Source organism: Fundulus heteroclitus, chromosome 5 (genome assembly GCF_011125445.2).
Source record: "Fundulus heteroclitus isolate FHET01 chromosome 5, MU-UCD_Fhet_4.1, whole genome shotgun sequence".
In the NCBI taxonomy this organism is placed as follows: domain Eukaryota; kingdom Metazoa; phylum Chordata; class Actinopteri; order Cyprinodontiformes; family Fundulidae; genus Fundulus; species Fundulus heteroclitus.
In genome coordinates, this window is record NC_046365.1 from 6,111,246 (window position 1) to 6,132,600 (window position 21,355).

General features: G+C 42.2%; 1 protein-coding gene across 1 annotated transcript in view; it reads right to left on the bottom strand.

Moving 5' to 3' along the window:
• The window catches only part of si:ch211-239f4.1 (EVI5-like protein), a 64,617-nt gene that overhangs the window by 37,437 nt on the left and 5,825 nt on the right, over nucleotides 1-21,355 (bottom strand). The window contains exons 2-5 of the mRNA XM_021308403.2: nucleotides 10,351-10,740; nucleotides 5,489-5,678; nucleotides 4,063-4,287; nucleotides 1,301-1,375 (exon numbers count right to left, since the gene is read on the bottom strand). Of these exons, the coding sequence (XP_021164078.2) occupies nucleotides 1,301-1,375; nucleotides 4,063-4,287; nucleotides 5,489-5,678; nucleotides 10,351-10,586 (726 nt within the window). The 5' untranslated portion in view covers nucleotides 10,587-10,740. The remainder of the gene's footprint in view (nucleotides 1-1,300; nucleotides 1,376-4,062; nucleotides 4,288-5,488; nucleotides 5,679-10,350; nucleotides 10,741-21,355) is intronic.

A 21,355-nucleotide genomic window follows, 5' to 3' on the forward strand; every position in this document is an offset into this window, starting at 1 on the left:
AATTGAACATTTTCATATTTATTCATATTGCAACCACACATGTTGAGTGATTCTATTGGGGTACTTTGTGATAGATAAAGCCAGAGTAGGACATGTAATGATGTGGGAGATCAAAGATCCAGTCAATTTTTTGTATAGTTAAATACTAAAACGTGTAGTCTGGATTTATATGAGTCAGTGCTGTGTAGAACCACCGCATGCAGCAGTCATGGTGAGAAGTCTCTCTCAGCACTCGAGACGAAGATTTGCTCTTTGCAAAAAAGCCTTAAGCTCAGTCAGAAGAAATAACGAGCACCTACAAGCAGCAAATTTCAACTCATGCAACAAATTTTAGGTTTGGACTGTGACTGGGCCCTTCTAACATATAAATATGCTTTGATCCAAACTATCCCATTGTAGCTTTGGCTGGATGGTTACGGCTGTTGTCCTGCAGGAAGGCAAACCTTCATCATATTATATATTTTGCAGCTTCTGCCAGACTTTCCTCCAGACCTGTCCTGTATTAAGCTCCCCCTATCTATCTATGACCTTCAATTTTATTCCAGTCTGAGTTGAAAGCTTTCTTCCACACGTTGACTGTGTCCTACATGCTAGGGCTACATTTTAAATGGGACTTCTTAAGGTTATCGTGACGTTACTCTTCAATTAAGGCCATATTTGTGGAGCTACTCTCTTGGCTGCACAATGTTCTCATTGTTTCCGCTGGTCTTCACGATGCTGCTTGTTCACTAATGCTCTCTGACAAACCTCAGAAGCCTTTACAGACCAGCCACATTTTTTTTAAATAGATAAAATATGCGCTCTGCTTGTGTGAAATGTGACTTGAACGTCATGTCTTGTGGTGTATGTGTGTTATGTGTGAATTCATGTGAACGCTGATGTCTCACCGAAGTTTCATTATGGTGACGTAATGACAGTAAAGATTCTTGATTCTGAAGGCAACTGGTTGAGCTAGATTTTAAGTAGTTGTATCAGAGTAAATACGTTTGCATGCCACATTTCCAGATATTTATTTTTTAAATTACGATACGGAAAATCAGCTATTCCCTCTCTTCCCTTTTAAACTTAAACACTGCTTCGTGTTAGTCTATCACAACAAATCTAATAAAGTCTTATAATATAATACTCTTGAGGTTGTGGTTGTAACATGACAAAGCATGAAAATGTTCACAGCATGAATTCGTTATCCTGACACTGGAGTTAAACAAATTGTAGTGATGTTTAAACACATTACTGAGTCGGTTTGAAATAAAATCCCTGGTATGGATTATTTCCCAGAGATATAGTATTTGACCAGTACCTGCATTAGAAGCAAGCCAACGATGAATGCACTGCCCTGGCAGTAGCCCACTTCTCGATCTACAAGGGAGTATGCCTGGAAATCAAACATGTGAGCGTTTTATTACATTTGCAACGTTGGGTTTGAGATCCTAACACAACAGTCATTGTCGGGGAGGAATGGGATTAACAAGCGTCCAGATATCTGTCTTCATTTCCTGAGCAGCACCGCTGTCGGAAGCAACAAATCATTAGCAGACAGTCAACACGCTGGTTTCCATGGCGATTAACGGTACATTTCCGTGTGCTCTGTGTTCCCTTTATTTTAAAACAGAACGTATTGAGAGGAGACAGCAAATCACATTTTCAGAGCACCAGCTTGTTATTAGTAAATTAAAGGCAAGTAAATCAATCAAGTAAAAACAACATGGCAGGTTTCCAGTAAGGAGAAAAAAAAATATTTAAATAGAAATACATTTTCTTTTGTGGATGCTTGATTAGCCTCTTGATGTGTGTGGAACAGAAGCCAGGGGGATACTTCCTCATGTCATACGTTTATGCAGAAAACATCGTTTAGAGGAAAAGTCAAAGCACTGAATCAGCTAGAGACCTCCATATCAGGTTATAGCCAGTCTGTATTTAACATGTTAAACCTCAGGACACACTTAACTTGCTTAGTTTAGGAACAGAGTGTAAACATGAATTTAGCAAAATTACATAAAAGCAAAAATCCATAACGACTGTGCTATTACTTCATCTGTGTTTGTAAAGTGCAGCAGTAACAAGTCTAACTGTGCCTAGGATTCTTGCAGTAAAGCTTATTTTTCTTTGATTTTTCACAACTATATGAAATAACCCAGAATACTGCCTCTTTAATGGTGAAAACTACATTTTGTATAGTACATTTTACATCTTAGTATGTTTTGTAAGAAAAAAGTATTGTTGTGTTCCAGCACGGTAACAACTGGATATAGAAGCTAACAACAAGCTGTCAAACATTTTTTTTATAGATGATAAATGTATTACTAAAATGGGACAAAGCCCACTAATGGACATGGGTACAACCTGTAGATCTGGCTGATTCAGCCATGCAGCCCCTAGTTTCATTGGCAGTCCCTAGGGACGGGTAATATCCTCTCTTTTACTGTAGACTGAGGACAAAACGTATCACGCAATTGATCTTCCAAGGACTTAAGTAGAAGATAGCTGGACTACTTCTGTTGTTTCTTAAAAAAGTTGCAACTCTTACCCAAAATGGTTCTTCAGTCTTAAAAAGGGGTTGAACGTATAAGTGTTATAAATTGTAGACACAACAATCACAGTATTGGGGCTTTTCATAAATTGTTAAATGTAGAAGAGCTCAGTGCGCATGCGCTGCGGTCATATTAGAATGGGACAAACGTTGAGCGGTAAAGCTTTAATTGTTTACTTTTATGAGTAAAATAGTGAACAGATCTGTCCTGATTATTGCCTCAACAGGCATATCATGGTAACAACAAGCCACTGCTGTGTTGGTATCTGCCAGAGTGACTTGCGCTTTGATGATTGTCACCATATGAAGGGTTTCTTTTTTCATTCCCTGAAGGAATGCCCAGAAATGTCAACATTGAATACAAGCTTGTAACTGAGAGGACTTTACTGTGGAAACTCTGACCAAAGACACCTGTGTCTCTACATTGTGTTGGTGGTAAGGAGCCAACACTGGATGTCCAGACCTGAAACCAGTGACTGCAGCATCTCTGCAGGTACGTTTGTTTAGCTTTTTCTCAGCAGAATGAAAACATCATACAATCCATGACATCCCTCATCAACGTGATAATAAACACACTACACACTAAACAATCTATGAAATGGGCTACTGATTTATTTGATAATCAGCAAGGGTGTTTTTATGTGTATGTGAGTTTCAGTGTTGCATAGTCCACCTATTCTAATCATTTTTTGAGCTTGTTTTTGAACATATTTGGGCTTGGCTTTTTTTCCAACAGCAGCCCTCTTTCTGGTTACCGCACCGTGCAACAAGAGTTATTAGCCGGCTAGAATATCCCAGCCTTCGCTTGTTACTTTTGTTGCTATCACAAAACATGGCAAGAAATAATATTCTAAGTCCATATCACTGATCTCTTGTTCCTTGACTAATATACTATGTCTGTATTTCAGTTCTGTGTAACACTTTAAGTTGTTTGAACTAATGCAATAAGAATTTGCTCAATTGAAAGAAGAAACCAAGTATATTCAATCTGGAGCAAAGCTAATCGATGAAATAATTTAAATGGGGAAAAAATTGTTTTAGAGTTGAACTTCATTGTGAAAAAAATCTGGGTTGTTTTGACTTGTTCTTGATGAGAAATACAAACAGACTCAGCCGAACAGAGACTGAGTGATCATCGCTCAGCCTTTTACAAGCATATGGGCAATGACTGGTGATCAGCCAACAATGCCAGATTTAACTTAGTTTGTTTAAGTCAAGCTTATAAAGTGCCTTACAGAACTCCTACCATCATGAGCATAGGAGACAGTGCAAACACAGCAACAGCCACAAAAAGCCCTGACTCATGGAGCACTAGTCACTGAACAATATACTGTCCCCACCAGCTCATCTGTATCAAAAGAAGTGAAGTAAACAAGTACCAGTGGGTAAAAATCAGGGAGTTTTAAAAGTATTTTCTGATGACTATGGCTGAACAAAAGTCACCAGCAGGGAGGCTTAATATCTCATCTTTTCCTAAAATGTAAGCCTTTCCATGAGAAGCTCAGAGGCTGATGAAAAGCTGCAGCGCTCACCTTCATGACATTGAAGAGGACCTCCTGCCCCAGACTGTCCTGGCCTTTGAAGAACTCATGCTCCGGGTAGGTGCGGGCGATGTCCCTACGGATAAGCTTCTCGCAGGGAGACGACATCTTCAGCAGCTCAGAGTACTGGTTCTTCACCGGCATGTCGGTGGCGTTGCCCAGCAGCTGCCAGACAATGGCGCGGAAATGATGGGGGATGCCTTTCCTGATCAACTCCTGGAAAACAAACACGGAAGACTAAACAATCCTTTCATTTCGTATTAACTGAGCAATTCATTCTCAAAGATTTAAAGCAAGTTTTGATAAGCAGACCGGAAGAAAAAATACGTATTTAGCAATAGTTTTTAAATACACTAGGAACATTTCTATAACTCTCTTCACTGTTTATTTTGCTGGTCTCGTTTTCTCTCCCATTTTGCTGCTATTTCTTTCCTTTTTTGTGTCACATCCATCTTTTCTTCCCACGGGTAAATGCTGTTTTTGTGACAGAGGACACACAGGGGACTGTGACACAGAGGATGGACGGGAAAGAACGCTGGCTGTGCAGAACGGTACTTCTCTGCCTTTTGAAAGACAGAGGCCATGAAAAAATACACCAGGATGCCTTTTTCAGATACATATATAAGCACCAACATGAAAAAAATGCAAGCAGTCACATTACAACTAAAAAGAGCTGTGTGTCTGTTGTTACTCGGTCTAGATGAATTATGCAGCTACTGTAAAAAAGTAGCAGAATGTTTCAGTTTGCTTATCTTTGCCTCCATGCCTGCTCACATGTCAGCCAGTGAGCGGTTTAATCAGCCCACCTCTTGCTGCCTCCTGAGAGCAGTTCTGTGCGTTACATCCCTGCCAGTTTTTGATCTCCTGGTTATAACCTTACTTCTGCCGTCTGGATTTCTATTTTCTGTCTTGCTAATTTCAGACTCAGGAAATTTCAGACATGGATTTCGACCTTCGCTTTCATTCCTCCCCATGCCTGATCCTCTCGCTAACTGCCTCTGTGTTTTTGACCCTGGCCTGCCTTCTTCCCACTTCTTTGCCTCGGATTTGTCATTGGACTGAGATTAAAGTGCATCTGACTTTCACTTGTCCTCCAGGAATCCTGTATCTTGGCACGACACCACGCGCCGCAATATTCACCTGCAGAACCACAAACATTGTGTGCAGGGGGGGGTTGGTCTAGTGGCACAGAGGTTAATTTCCTGTTAATTTGCTAACCTTTGTTTACCCATTTCAGTTCCCCACAACCGTTAGTGGGACGTGCCTGTGGCTCTCACCACTTCCAGATTTTTACCAAGTATTTTAAATCGTCTTTTGCGCCTGATTAAATTACCGTATTGGGTCCACTTTACCAGATTTTACATGTGGCTTTCCAATTTTTTTTTTTTTTTTAACGTCAAACCTATGTGTAACTCACCTTCAGAAGTTTGTCCTTTTTGCGTCTCCACTCCTCCCACTCATTAACAATGCGACCCCATAAGATCCAGGTATCTTCCTCAAAGTGGGACAGGTTGGAGGAGGCAGAGGAGCTGGACACCAACGAGGAGCCGCTGTTGCGTCGTGAGCCGCTCATAGACCGCATGGACTTGGAATCAGCCTCCAGCAACCTGCATGCAAACAGTTTATGAGCTTTAGGACAAAGCGTAAGGCAGTTTTATCCAAGATCTTCTGTACATTAAATAGTGACATACAAGAGGGTAAAAAAGCTTGAGCAGTCATGGCAGGGACATGTGTATTTGCTGTAAAAATACATTGTCCATGTTCTCTATTTGTAGTTTTGAACAAATTGTGTAATATTTAGTTGGGCTTAGAAGCCCTTTTATATTGAGGGGAGTAATGTTCATTTTTATCAGTGTCATGTTGGTAGCATGTGTTCTTTTTCTTCAAGTGGATGTGATTTCTGCTTTTTGATTTCCATGTTTCTTAATTTGTATGAGTCTTTTCTCAACGATGGGCCCTGAGCCCTCTCCAGCGACCCTCCTCCATCTCTTGTGCAGCTGCTTGTGCGCTGTCACAAATCTGCAGCCCTACTTTACCTCTGGATTAATATTTGGATGAAAGTGTGGAAGTGAATATCCTTTTCCTTTAGCAACTGCACAATTGTATTGTATGCCCTGTGTTGCTCATGGCCAAACACCTTGTCTTTTAGTTTTCTTTATTTTTTCAACTAAGGTACATCTTTAATCACAAGTCTGCATGTCTCCAACTCCACAATGCGTTAGTCTACTTTTCCAGCAGCCTTGCCTTGGAGCTGGACTGTCTCTCTTACCTGGGCCAGTTTCTCTTCTTGCTGAGTTCTTGTTTTCAGCGTCTTTCCTACATCAAGCAGTTCTTTTTTCATGTCACCTGTCAAATCCAGAATAGCTGGGGGAACATGGCTCCAGCTTGGCTCAGGTCTTGCGTGATGGTTGTCATTTTACAGAACAGTTGATCTTCAGGTTTTCGTGTTGCCAGGTTGGTTCGCAACCCATTTCTGGGCATTACACTGCCCCTGACCTCTCCTGGGGTCTCATTTATAAAGCTTGCATACTCACAAAATGGGGCCTGAAACTTTCGTACATCACTCAAAAGTTTGGTTCTATTAAAAAAAAACACTTGACAGTAAATGTGTGGATCTCACGTCAAGTCTGATTCATGCGTACGCTCATCATGGAGACTGGGGAAACTGGTAAGATGAACCTGATATTCCACCTGGACTCAGAGATATGATTCTTTTAAAAAGGTTAATTGAGGAAAGGATGAATACTGGTAGCTGAGGAGACCGGCAGGATTAGGCAGGAGACAGGCTGACCGAGAACTTGCAGGTAGTAGCAGACCAGAACCAGAGATGATAGCAGGGGCTGACCAGAACAGACAATGCAGGCCCAGGAAACACCAGGACGGGCAGGGCAAGCAGTCGGAACACACGGGGAACAAGACAGACTTTGCACAGCATGCTCACAGTGGAAGCACACATCAGTCGGGGCTGAACACGAACAGGGAAGTAGAGTCCAGCTGGCTGAGCAAAACAGGAACTGATAGAAACACAGCAGTAGTGCAGATGAGGCGAGAGGAAATGATCTGGCAGGGATGAGCTGGCTGAGGCAGGTATATATACAGTAGACAGGGGAACAGGTGAGCAGAGTGACTCTGATTGATTGCAGCAGGTGGAGCTGATCAGGAGCTGAGTGGCTGAGGAGTGGAATGAGCTGATTGGATGGTGACAGATGGCTGTTGGCTGAGGGGAGTGGAAACTAATTAGTCCAGATAAGTCCACACAAAACAAACAAAAACACAAATCATGACAGGTGATGCAGATGGTAAATTGCTGAATTGCAGCCAAACTGCATCATGATTCATTCAGGTGTTAAATTTCACTCCAGATCAGACTTTAATCGTAGATTCACTTTATCAGAAAAATTCAACTGCAAAGCGCAGAGGTGATGCATTTTAATACTGCTCACACCCATGTAGCAGGGCATCTTTATCACCGCGGGGGAAACCTTTCATTCCTCCTGGTCTCCTTCCCTCCTCAGAATGTCGATCTGAACGTACAGCCACAGAGGCAGTGCAACACGGAGCACAGCTCCATGAGGCTTTCCTTTGATGTTCAGAACAGCTATAGAGTTTACTTTTTAACAAGTTCTTCTAATGTGGACAACATATGGGCTTTTACCTCTGATTTATACGTTTAAAAAAAGGCTTTTCTGTGATTCTTTTCAGTTACTTTCCTTTTTCTCCATGACTGCCACTAAACTGCTAATAAACGTTTATAGAGCCACAATGGAAAGCATGCCGTGTCTCAGCGTGACAGACAGTGTGATATAGGAGCTGCACGACACAGAAGAGGGATTTAGCATGAGTGGTGAGGTCAGCACAGGGGATTGTGTGGGATGGCGTCTACAAGATCTAGATACAGTTTATGCTGCACGGGTCCAGAAATGGCCCAGATGTATTGCCACAAATCCAGCCCATACGGGCAACACACTGTTTGCCCCATTTCCATCAGGTAAACAGTTCAGGAAAATTACATCAAAAACTAAAAGACTTAAAAACAGCTTCTTTCCAAAAGCTGTGAGGACTGTCGCCGCATGCTGAGAAATAAATAAAACGCTAGCCCAGTTCATTGTCTATTACATGTTTACAAAAATGGTACAGGTTCCACAGGTTCTTGATCCAAATAGAATCATTAAACTGCCTCTCACATGCTAATGTTTATATGTACACTTTTAGCTTCTCAGGGAATGTTTGTTTGGACATCCATGCAAGTTGCACATTTCTATAACTTGACGATTTATATTAATTGCACCATATTTTACGGCATCTTGTAAACTGACTGCTATTGGTCTTTTAATGAACTTGGACATTTCTACTTGAACTTTTTGAAAGTTTTGATAACGACTATTTGCACACTTTGTAATTTCTCAGTGAGCGTTCCACTGATACACTCATGTAACTCCACAGTAATCTACATCGTCTGTAAAGGCACTGCTACCTGTCTTTTTGACTCGAGCATGAATCTTATCAAATGCTGAGGACATGTTGCACGCTGAAAGCTTCTCAGGAACTGTTGTTGGTGCAATCAATAAAAGTGAAAACATTGTCTTGTTGTGTCTGCGTGTTATGCGTAATCAATGCACATTCGGTGTCTTATTAAAGTTTTATTATGGTAACACATAATGTCAATAAAGATTCTTGAACTCATCATGTTCCTCCTTATGGGAAGCGCTTTGTTTTGCTCTCTGCAATTTTCCCCTTTGGTCGTCGATTAATTTCATGTTAAATCCTTCAGTTTTGTCTTTAGAGGGAATTGAATTATGGCCAAACCTCATGGAGAAAATGACTAAATGTCTCATGGCTACACCCTGCAGCTGACTTCAGTGGATTTTATTAAGGTTTTATTTGATAGGACAACACAAAGTATTGCACAAAGTAGCCCTTTTTAAAACCAAAAAAATCTTATTGGGGGGACAGTGGCACAGGAGTTAGGGAGTTCGTCCTGCAATTGGTGGGTTGCTGGTGTGATCCCCTGCTCTGACTGTCTCAGTCATTGTGTCCTTGGTGGTCAGAGGGCTCGGTGGCGACGATGTAAGGCATCCTTGCCTCTGTCAGCCTGCCCCAGGGCAGCTGTGGCGACTAACATAGCTCACCACCGTCAGGGTGTGAATGGGTGAATGACTGAATGTAGCGTAAAGCGCTTTTGTGGTCGTCAGACTAGTTAAAGCGCTATACAAGTACCAGCCATTTACCATTGACTATTTTGTATTAGGCCCCAGTGAGTAATAACTTTGTAGAACAACCTTTTGCTGCAATTACAGTTCTAAGTCTTTAGGGTCTGTCTCTGCTTTGCACTGGAGAGACTAGAACGTGAAAACTTTGCCATTTATTTAAAAATTAGCTCAACACATAAATATTCTTTGATCTAGACTATTCCATATTGTAGCTCTGGCTGTATATTTGGGTCCGTCATCATGTTGGAATTTAAACCTCTGTCCTTTTCTTAAGTCTTTTAAAGCCTCAAACAGCTTTTCTTTCAGGATTGTCCTGTATTAATTCTGACCAGCTTCATTGTCACTGCTGAAGAAAAGCATCTCACAGCATAAAGCTGCCATAACCATGTTTCAGAAAGGGAATGGCATATTTAAGGTGCTGTGCAGTGTTAGTATTTCACCACTTGCAGTGTTTTGCACACCGGCCAATATGTTCCATTTAGATCTTATTTCAAGTTCAAGGGTTATAATTAGGTTGCACTAGCCAAGCCCTGAATAAAGGCTCCTCTTGGTATAAAAACTTTACCTCAAGCTAAATAGCATTTTGTTACAGCTGCTACAATTAAAGCTGGAACAGTCCACAGTAAGTTGATCTATATGGGCCCGTTGTTGTGACTCAGCACCTTGGTGTTTAATACCATCACCGTCCAGATGTCTGGTTGATTTCTGATAATGATGTTCTCTTTGTGTCTGTCTGCAGTACTGCTGGCTGTTCTAGTCTTCTCTCACCTCCTAGTGATGTGCAAAGTAAGTGATTTGGTTCACAATCTGATTCTACACTAAAGGCAGGTGATCTGAACAGTATCAGCAAGAACAGTAGGAACTGGGAAGATTTTTTCCCCCTTCAGTTTGAAAACAAAAAACCCATTGTTTGAAAAATGTGACTGACAGATCTGTTGCAGTGATAATTACAAATTAACTTCCAGCCTGCAATCAGATGGAAACTTGCTTCTCTGCAAGTAAATTTCAGACTCAGCTCAGTTGGTTAAGGAGCACAAAAGCGTCACCAAAGAACATCTGGCCTTGTTACCTGTTCTGTTCCTCCAGCTTAGCCAGCAGCTCAAGTTCATCTGGACTCAGATTCTCAGAGTCTGCTGGAGAGGCTGCTGGTGCAGACAGCACTGCATCATGGGAAGAGGAGTCTGGGGTGAGCACTGGGCTGCCTGTTGATGGGGGGTCTGCGTCCATGCCAGGAGGAGAAGAGGGGCACTCAAGCTGAACTCCAGCGGAGCTCTCCCTTTCTGGGCTGCTGCTGGGGATTGACATGGTGCTGAGGATGGAGTGAGAGGGATGACACAGTGTTGGTATGATGAGAGGCTCTCTAAGACTCAGTGCTGGTCTCCCTCCTCACTGAGCCCCGCTGTCGTCTGATTGGGCGCTGGGTGGGCCTCGGAGTCAATCTGATCAGAAATCCTTAAACCTGTCATGGATACAGAATAAAACATTGCTAAACAGATAATTAAATAAAAGCAAAATACAGCATTAATGATGTAAGGCAAATATTTAATAATTTTCAGCTTTTCAATATTGATTCATTATTTCTTAACAAATGAGCACAATAGTCTTGAAATTAGACCAAATGTTTATTAATTTAACATGTGGAAATAGCAAAAGTGTTTAGTTCTGAAACTATTTATTTTACTCCACGGACCTCTTAATAAACAAAGATTACCAATGATTACCAAAGGTGTTGTGCAAAGCTTTGACAAAATGTTCTCACTACCAAATGAAAGACACTTTTCCTCCACACTGTGCCAAATCAGACACAAGTTTAACATACACTGGGCAAACCAAAATAAATGAATAATTTCAGAGCGATAACAAAGCCACGTACTGTATAGATGACCTGTTACAGACGTTTCCTGTTTTTGCTTCTTACATGTTTTAGGTCATCATACAAAGTTTATGAGACCTGCAAAAATTAAAAATGCAGCTTTCAAATGAACTGGCCCTGACTGAAAACAACAGTGTTACCCTTCCAAAAATTTAGATGATGTGGATCCAACACGACAGGGACAATTACACCCAAACCATACAGTTTGGTTGTAGTCAGCCAAACCAAACATAGTATGATGACTTGCCTTTATATTAGAAAACATCAAGAGTGCAACAGAGACCGAACATTGGTAACTGGGCTGATGGAAATGCTCTTAAACTCGTAATTAACATGGAGTACACAGCACAACAAGGTACAGCAGAAACACAGCCTGTAGGAGAGGCGCAGCAAGGGCAGGGACATAATAACTATCTGAGGACTACAGGGCAGAGAGACAATGATTACATTCATCCACTGCAACCAGCCTGAACCAAATAACTATTAACACTTCAATATAACCAGTGTGCTTGCAAAACACGCCTCTTTTAAAACAAATCACAAACACCATGATTTGTGTAGAACTATATTCTACCAATTTAGACTAGATCGGGTTATAGCCAATAAAGGCTTTGTGTAAAAAAAAAAAAAAGCACATTGACTGGGTTTTCTCCATTAAATTGCAACAGTTGGAGAGCCTCTGGCATTTTGTTCCCCTCCTGTCAATCATCAGCTCACCTTCGTTCAACCCACTGCCGGATGTAAAATGAATGACAAAAATGTTGAACCGGAGACACCGGCAGATTTCAGTCCCTGGTTCTTTGTGAATACAAACGAATAAAAGGATGTTCATAATTCTGAGCAGGCCGACACTCTTCAGCCAGAGGAGGAATAAAAAAGGAAGACTGACAGCTTCTTTAAACATTTCCTATTCTCCTGTAAAAGTCTCTCTGAATTTAATTGGCGTAGTGGATAACTAACACATGAAATGATTTTGGACACTTCAGACAATTACTGTAAATAGTGTCGGACTTTAGAACGGACTAAAGTGCAGAGAGGCATCAAAGCATGCTGGTGGCCATAAAAAAATCTGATTGTTTTTCCAATCCCAAAAGCTATCAGGTCAAGCTAACAAGAAACACTTCTCAGTAACAAAGTAGTTACTGGAGGGAACGGAAACTAGATTTTCTGGAGAGGGACGTCAGCTGTTCATTCAGGCTGTTTCTGCAAGGAGTTAGACTTCACTGTGTTAATTGTACTGATCATTGTAAATGCTAATATAAGATGGTAAACACAGCTCAAATCTCACCTTGTAATAATTTCTTTAAAACCGCGAAATCCTGTTCAACTGCAGAGCTGTGTAATGCCAGCTGCTCTCTCTGTCTTGCTGCTGCTCATAATATAAATAATAAATGATCGTTAAGGCTGCTTAAGGCTCAATCTAACACAACAGCAAATCAGAGCCTTGTTCTTTTGAATGTTTGCACCAACAAGCTGTTATGTACTTGTACTTTATAGATCTTGTAAATATCTGAATGTTGTAATATGTTCCTTTTTTACAGGTAAACTTTGATGCAGGATGCTTGGCTCTATGGTTAGTGCTAAGAAGGTTGCCTCCGTCTCCATGTGGGTTTCTCCAGCCTGGGGCAGAGATGATTGGAGAGCTGATGCCTTGATTTCGTCACAGCACTGAAAAAAAATACAGCTATTGGATTTTTCCTTACAAATCCAGCCTAATACATTATGACAATTTTGTTACGACAGAACTTGTGTCCACAAAGATCAAGGAAATTCAAGGAACACAGAGAAATCTGAGCAGCAATCTTTATAATGAAAAACAAAACCTAGCGGTTTTCAAAGCGACCCAGTCCCTGGTGAGTGTGCATGACTTGCCTCCAGGCCTCTCTTTCTTTTTTAAAAATCCGGAGCTGCTACCCTCACCGCAGTTCAGATTCATGACCTCATGCTGGACTAGTGCTCACATTGTCCCAGCATTCAGCTGCTGTACTGTCCTTGTGACTGCTGCGGCTCCATGTTGCTCAAAGCGCACCATTGTATTGGAGTTTTTTTTTTTCATAACTGCAGCTCAGTGATCTCTGCCTTCCTCTCACAAATGGTGTTTGACTAAATACAACTGATGACAGTTATATATATATATATATAACATATATTACTTTAAAAGAGTGTCTTGTACCATGGTCCTGCCTGAGGTGGAAAGCAGCAATTGAAAAAACACGTTAACATGAAGATTTTATGTTAAAGGTCCTGCAAAAAAAAAAAAAAAAAACATAAAATGTAATGGACCAACTCTCTTTTGTTGCTAATGCATAGACCCTGGTCAGTTTGTTTATATTACTGAAAAAGACATGTATGAAGCCTTAAAATTATTCATGGTTGTATATGCAGGAGTGCTCCTGAAGAGCATTGACTCTAGGGTGGCGTCAGCCATCTTCTGTGGTAGCAGCAGCTTATCTACAGCTGAGAAGAAGCAGTACTCTGGGTCCAGATATGGAGATAGTTTCCTGCAAAAATGTGTACACAAAAAATGTGACACCAGACACCATCTGAACCCAGTCCAGGTGGTGGGAGACAGTAGGACATCCTACCCAACGCATGTAGCTGTTGCAGAGCTGCAGAGCTCTTCCTGTCACAGACTGCTGCATCCTAGGTGCACATAGGAGCATTATCACAGATGCTTCCTTCCAGCATCTGTTAAGACTTTAGAACCATCTCTGCTCTCAACAAACTCAAAGTGTTCATATCTCTGCTGTATGAATGTTTTTTTCCACTCTTGTAAATAAAAAGTCTGTGGTCAGTTTTATGCATAAATATACAATACCATACAAGTGTTGCGAATTCCCTAAAATCCCCCTACTATGCACATCACTTTAATTTTATACTATCTTTAACAAATAATAGTTGTATAGTATTTTCTCTAGTGTTACAAATCAATCTGTCTGTGTATATATATATATATATATATATTTATATACATATATATACTATATATATATACAGTATATATATTTATATACAGTATATATATATATATATACATATATATACTATATATATATATACAGTATATATATATATATATATATATATATATATATATATACAGCCTTCTTATATATTATATATAAGAAGGCTGTATGGTGAACCATTGTGTGATTTGGCTGTATGTTTTGCTCCTGATGGTATCTGGTAACAAAATACACATGGATCCTCCACCCGCCTAGAGTCCAATGATTTAAAAGATAAGCCTTTGAGTCGTTTTTACCTTTAGGAATTAAAAATCATGAATTACTAATTAGAAGTTCACTGTAACTATGGTCAACTCTAAAACTAAGGCTTCCGTTGTTTTTATTTTGAAAGGATTTCTAGGTGTAGTCATCATTGTGATTTTCTTTAAAACTGTTTTCCTACTGAGTGAACGTACTCAAATTAAAGGTTGGATACTGTAACAAAAGATGCATTTCTAAAATAATTCCTAAAGCTCTTGCACATTTAACAAACGTGTCAACAAGTTTGTACAAGACTGCGTCCTCTTTTAGCACACTCAGAAATTGGCTTTTACAGTTATTTTTAAAACAGTAAATATTATTATTATCTGGTAATGTGTGAAAACTACAGTGCTGTTCAGAATTTAGGAATCAGAAGTAAAAAAAAAATCTGGTGAAAACCTTTAAATGCCTGGGGAGAAGAACCAGGGAGGTTATAAGTTACTTTCTTTTTACCCCAACTTTCAGCACAACATGTAAACAACCCAACCACTGCTTCGTACACGGCTGAACAATGCATCAGCCTGAGTGCTGATAGCATCCCATTAACATTCAGACATCTGTGCATCAGCTACCTCAGGACATAATCCAGCATCATTTTTTGGCAACAACTAGCTACCCTCTAAACACCCTTGGACAGCATAGCCCGCACAACTCTGGAAGATTTATGTAATTTCACATGCTCACATGTTCATGTCCTGCAGCAGATTTTTTTCCAGAGCTTTAAGTAAAGCAAAGTTCTTGTGATGATGCAATAAAGAAATACGAATGAGAAACAAGATTGTCTTGAAATTTAATAGCTCAAAATTGGGATGATGCTTCTGCAATAATAAAATACTTTCTGGCCTCACCAGAGGAGGCTCTGGGTCTGTTTCACAAATCCAGCTCAGCCAGGACTGGTTTTAGTATTTCAGATTTTGTGCTACAAAAGATCAAATGCAGTCCAGAGTCCTGAAAACACAGGGAGATGCTGTCAATCACAATCACCAGGTAGAGCCTGCAGTTGCCTACCTGACGGTTGCCTACTGTTGAGGTAAAGCAATGTTGCCTTAATAAGAGGAACTGAAATCCTTTCATTTCTACGACACGGTTCATGTTTTTTGCGAAGAATTTCCAAACAGCTGAATTTTGTCTTTCTTGGAACCAAGGGGTTAGTGTAAGAGCCTTGACCCGCAGCGCACAACAACAGGTGGGGGAGGGGCAGTGCTGAATTTACTATGTTCAGTAGAGCTTTTGAGAACACTGGCTGATCTTCATCTTTCTCTGGCTTCTCATCCAAAGCAATATAATAGAAAAATCCCAACAGTTTTATGTTTGCTGTCTGAAACCTTGCTCTCCAGAAAGCTTTCTTCTAGACAAGAAATGTCATGACTTTTTAGGATGTGAGATCTCATTTTACCCGTACCTTCAACATGAAAAAAAAACATTTTGCCAAACAGTAAAATGAGGCTCATGTATAGATAGATAGATAAAAACAGAAGGGAAGCCAACTTGAATCCAGGTTACAGGAAAACACTCATAGGCATGACTGATGCACGTTTTTCCTTTGACTGTCACCACATCACTTTTAACGCATCACTAGCCTAGTAGGTAAGCTGTTTAATGACGGAATATGGTCATAATCCTTTGAGATTTGGCCTGAAAGTTGCTGTGAGAGAGAAAAACATCAGACGCAAACTAACATTGTTTTTCTTTCTAGAATTACCTTAATTATACAACCTACTTTTACACCATATTATCCATTTCATGGGATTAAAAAAGTAATCAAGCGGGCAATAAACTGAAATTGAGAGTGAAAGCAGGTTAACTTAAATTAAGGCTGCAGAAAATATTGTGAATATTGTGTCATTGCAAAATCAATATATTTATATTTTAACATTGATATGGCAAGGGCGTGTTTGGAATGCAGAAATCCTATTTTAAGTGTCATGAGTTCACATTTTGCATGCCGCTGTGATATTAGCCTTATGGATTAGACCCCACTGCAGTAGACGTTCATACCCGTCACAGTGATCAGTTGGAAGCACAGATTGAAAAGAGAAGAGGAAACAGGCTGTGAATTTATCATAAGTATTACCATAGCGATATTTCTCATTTTAACGACTTTCTACTTTCAGTCCTTACCCAGTGTAAGGACTTTAAAATAGTTATATTAGTCTATAATCCCTGAATGGCTTAGCACCTAAATACATCACAGACCACTAAGGTTTTCTGGCTCCAGCCTACTCTGCATACCTAGAACCAGAACTAAACAAGGAGAAGCAGCATTTAGTTCCTATGCTCCGTTTATCTGGAACAAACTTCCAGAAAACTGTAAAAACGCTGAAAGCCTGAGTTCCTTTAAATCAAGATTAAAAACACATTTGTTTAGGATTGCCTTCAACTGTTCTAGTTAAACTGTTTTACTGAAACATCATTAGTTCAGCTTTGTAGTCCAACTGTTTTTAATGTTTGCTTTTGGTTTCTATTTTCCCATGTTCTATTTTGTTTGTACATTTATTTTCCTATGTTTTAATCATGTAAAGCACTTTGCATTGTCTTTTCACTGAAATGTGCTGTATAAATAAGTTTGCCTTGCCTTCTAAAACGAAGCAGCCCAAACCTTGATGTAAGGATGCAAACAATTAACTAAATAACCCAATGTGAACATTGTATGTGATCAACTGACAGCTTTTTGTCAAGATAAATCATAATCAGTCATCTTCTTCATCATCTGCCTAGTTTGACAGGAGAATGTCACAGACTCTTGGAGAAATGGAAGAAGTGTATACGCTGCTCTTCATATTCTGTACAGGGAGCCATTCAGCTGTAAATTATTATCTGTACAATTTAAATTATAGTAGCAATTTGAGTGTACAGATCAAAACAGTTCACCTTTTATACAGAAACCAGCTTGTTTAAAGCGGCTTTAGAACGCACATACATACAACGTTACAGCCGCGTTCACATTTCTCCCGTTTCTGGTGAACGAAACAAGCTTTGGCTAGGAGAGTATTAAACTACTTTGAATCTAATGAATACATTTTAAGACAATATTATCAACGGAGCACGACACAAATCCATGAGTGGACGGCCATTTATACATATGTGTACCAGCGTCCTACAATCACTTGCATGCTGGTGTAAATCCTACATGCACCAGCACCAAAACATGACGACTGAGTCGGGGGGGAAATCTGCGAGGCAGCACAGATCCCGAGGCAGCACAGAGAACAATGGGCCTGACAGGTGTGAGCGTGGAAGGAGCTGGGTTTTTAGTGTGCTCCTACTACAGCAGCCAGGTCATCAGACTGCTCCCTGTTTCCACGTGTCAGCAAAGCAGATGAAGAGCAGAGCTGCACGCACGAGGCCTGCCAGCAGCACAGCAGCGCAAGAAGACAAGCACTGACTTCATGGCTTTGTAGGAATAGGATAAAAAAAGCAGGAATTAAATACTAAGGCTCACCTGGAAAGCTTTTTGTAAGGATGGGGCAGTGGAACAATCCTTCATTGCAATCATCGTTACATTTTACAACAGGACCGGTCGAGAACTGGTTTGATCATAAGTTAGATTCGAATGAGTCACCAATCTGATCACCTTGGTCTGCTCACATAATACGATATGTTGAAAGAAAAAGCAACCGTCTTTACTGTGGCTTGACTCAGTCAGAAACTATATTTGTTAAATAGAAAAAAAGCAGAATAGACTAGAAATACCTTTATTGTCCCACAATGGGGAATTTCAGGCCTGACAGTGGAAAAAAAACACAGTTACACTCTAGATTAGTAATAAGAAAACAAACTATTGTTTGTTAAGTTCAAAAGCAAAAGAGAAAGAGCTTATCAGAAAGGGCAAAAGAAGATATTCAGATAAAATTCAACATTCAAGTTAAATAGAGGAAAGACAACAGCCGATTTAGAAAACGATGTGAGAAAAACTATCCAATATGATTGTAAAAGCAGACACCTCAGAGTAGCTAAAGCGCGTGCAAATGGACATCAGCATCTGAGAGACAGCGTAAATGATTCATGATCGGACCAGAACCAGTGCAACCATTAGCATGTTTGTAAACTGCAGCAGGGAGGAAGCACCTGAGGAAGCGCTCCTCTGAGCATCTGGGGTGCAGCATTCTGTCGCTGAAAGGGCTCTCCATGCATGGGGTTGGAGATATATAAAGGAGAGTAAACTCTGGAAGCATGAATTTACAGAGTCTACAGACACCAGAACATCTGCTGACTCTTCCACACACTGGAACATCAGCCGTTGTCTTAGCCATATGATCAAAGGTCCAAATGACAGAATTTTATAAATATACAATAGGAAAAGATGGGTTCTACACAGCACCCGTTGATTAGGAAGTCACAAATATTGTAGCTGGTTCACATTATTTTCTGTCCACTCATAAACAAAGATAGACAAAGATAACTTTAATTCACTAATAAAATCTCCCCGCAGTGAAAACAAATGGGATCAGTTTAGGATTCAACGCACAAAGAAAGCCGTGAGGAGCAGTTCTGTACTTCTTGACTCGTCCAGTTTGGCTGTCACCAGAGAACAAACAACCAGTAAGCTAACCAAAATACAGACGCCAGCGCAGCAGCAGTGACGACCACACACAGAGGCAGCTGCCGAGGCTTTGACTGAACGTCCCAATCACACGGCACACTGCCAGTCTCCACCAGCTACAGGCCTACAGGGAAACCTGAGCAGTACTGGACAATCAGAAATTACAGTATCGGAACGGTAGCTTCAAAATCCTACTAGAACATTTTTTTTTTTTTTTTTACAAAACTTTACAACGCACAAAGAGGGGGGTGCACAAAGGGGTCGGGTGCAATGTGTAACGGGTAGCAGTGGAGGGCGGGGACCTTGGCGTTCTGATCCTCGGCTGCAGAAGCTGGCTCTTGGGACGTGGAATGTCACCTCTCTGGTGGGGAAGGAGCCTGAGCTTGTGCGCGAGGTTGAGAGGTTCCGACTAGAGATAGTCGGACTCACCTCGACGCACCGCTCTGGCTCCGGAACCAGTCTCCTTGAGAGGGGCTGGACATTCTTCCACTCTGGAGTTGCCCATGGTGAGAGGCGCCGAGCTGGGGTTGGCATACTTGTTGCCCCCCATCTCGGTGCCTGCACGTTGGGGTTTTCCCCGGTGAACGAGAGGGTGGCCTCCCTCCGCATCCGTGTGGGGGGACGGGTTCTGACTGTTGTTTGCGCTTATGCGCCAAACAGCAGTTCAGATTACCCACCCTTTTTGGAGTCCTTGGAAGGGGTACTGGAGAGTGCCCCTCCTGGGGACTCCCTCGTTTTGCTGGGGGACTTCAACGCTCACGTGGGCAATGACAGTGGGACCTGGAGGGGCGTGGTTGGGAGGAATGGCCCACCTGATCTGAACCCGAGTGGTGTTTTGTTGTTGGACTTCTGTGCTCGTCATGGATTGTCCATCACAAACACCATGTTCAAGCATAAGGGTGTCCATATGTGCTCTTGGCACCAGGACACCCTAGGTCGCAGTTCAATGATCGACTTTGTTGTCGTTTCATCTGACCTGCGGCCGCATGTCTTGGACACTCGGGTGAAGAGAGGGGCGGAGCTCTCCACCGACCACTACCTGGTGGTGAGTTGGCTCCGATGGCGGGGGAGGAAGCCGGTCCGACCGGGCAGGCCCAAACGTACTGTGAGGGTTTGCTGGGAACGTCTGGCGGAGTCCCCTGTGAGGCGGAGCTTTAACTCCCACCTCCGGGAGAACTTTAAACACGTCCCGAGGGAGGCGGGGGACATTGAGTCTGAATGGACCATGTTCCACGCCTCTATTGCTGAGGCGGCTAGTCGGAGCTGTGGCCGCAAGGTTGTCGGTGCATGTCGTGGCGGCAACCCTCGAACCCGCTGGTGGACACCAGCGGTGAGGGAAGCCGTCAAGCTGAAGAAGGAGTCCTACCGGGCTTTTTTGGCCTGTGGGACTCCGGAAGCAGCTGATGTGTACCGGCAGTCGAAGCGGCAGGCGGCTCGGCTGGTCGCCGAGGCAAAAACTCGGGCGTGGGAAGAGTTCGGAGAGGCCATGGAGAAAGACTTCCGTACGGCTTCGAAGCGATTCTGGTCCACCATCCGGCGTCTCAGGAGGGGGAAGCAGTGCAGTACCAACACTGTTTACAGTGGGGGTGGTGTGCTGCTGACCTCGACTCGGGACGTCGTGCGTCGGTGGGCGGAATACTTCGAAGACCTCCTTAATCCCACCAACACGTCTTCCATTGAGGAAGCAGAGCCTGAGGACTCTGGGTCGGGTTCTCCCATCTCTGGTGCTGAGGTTGCCGAGGTTGTTAAAAAGCTCCTCGGTGGCAAGGCTCCGGGGGTGGATGAGATTCGACCTGAGTACCTTAAGGCTCTGGATGTTGTGGGGCTGTGTTGGTTAACGCGGCTCTGCAACATTGCGTGGACATCGGGGGCAGTTCCCCTGGATTGGCAGACTGGGGTGGTGGTCCCCCTATTTAAAAAGGGGGACCGGAGGGTGTGTTCCAACTACAGAGGAATCACACTCTTAAGCCTCCCTGGTAAGGTCTATTCAGGGGTTCTGGAAAGGAGGGTCCGTCGGATAGTCGAATCTCGGATTCAGGAAGAGCAGTGTGGTTTTCGTCCTGGCCGTGGAACACTGGACCAGCTCTACACCCTCAGCAGGATTCTTGAGGGGGCATGGGAGTTTGCCCAACCAGTCTACATGTGCTTTGTGGATCTGGAGAAGGCATTCGACCGTGTCCCCCGGGGGATCCTGTGGGGGGTACTCCGGGAGTATGGAGTACCGGACCCTTTAATAAGGGCTGTCAGGTCTCTGTACGACCGGTGTCAGAGTCTGGTCCGCATTGCCGGCAGTAAGTCGGACTCGTTTCCGGTGAGAGTTGGACTCCGCCAAGGCTGCCCTTTGTCACCGATTCTGTTCATAACTTTTATGGACAGAATTTCTAGGCGCAGC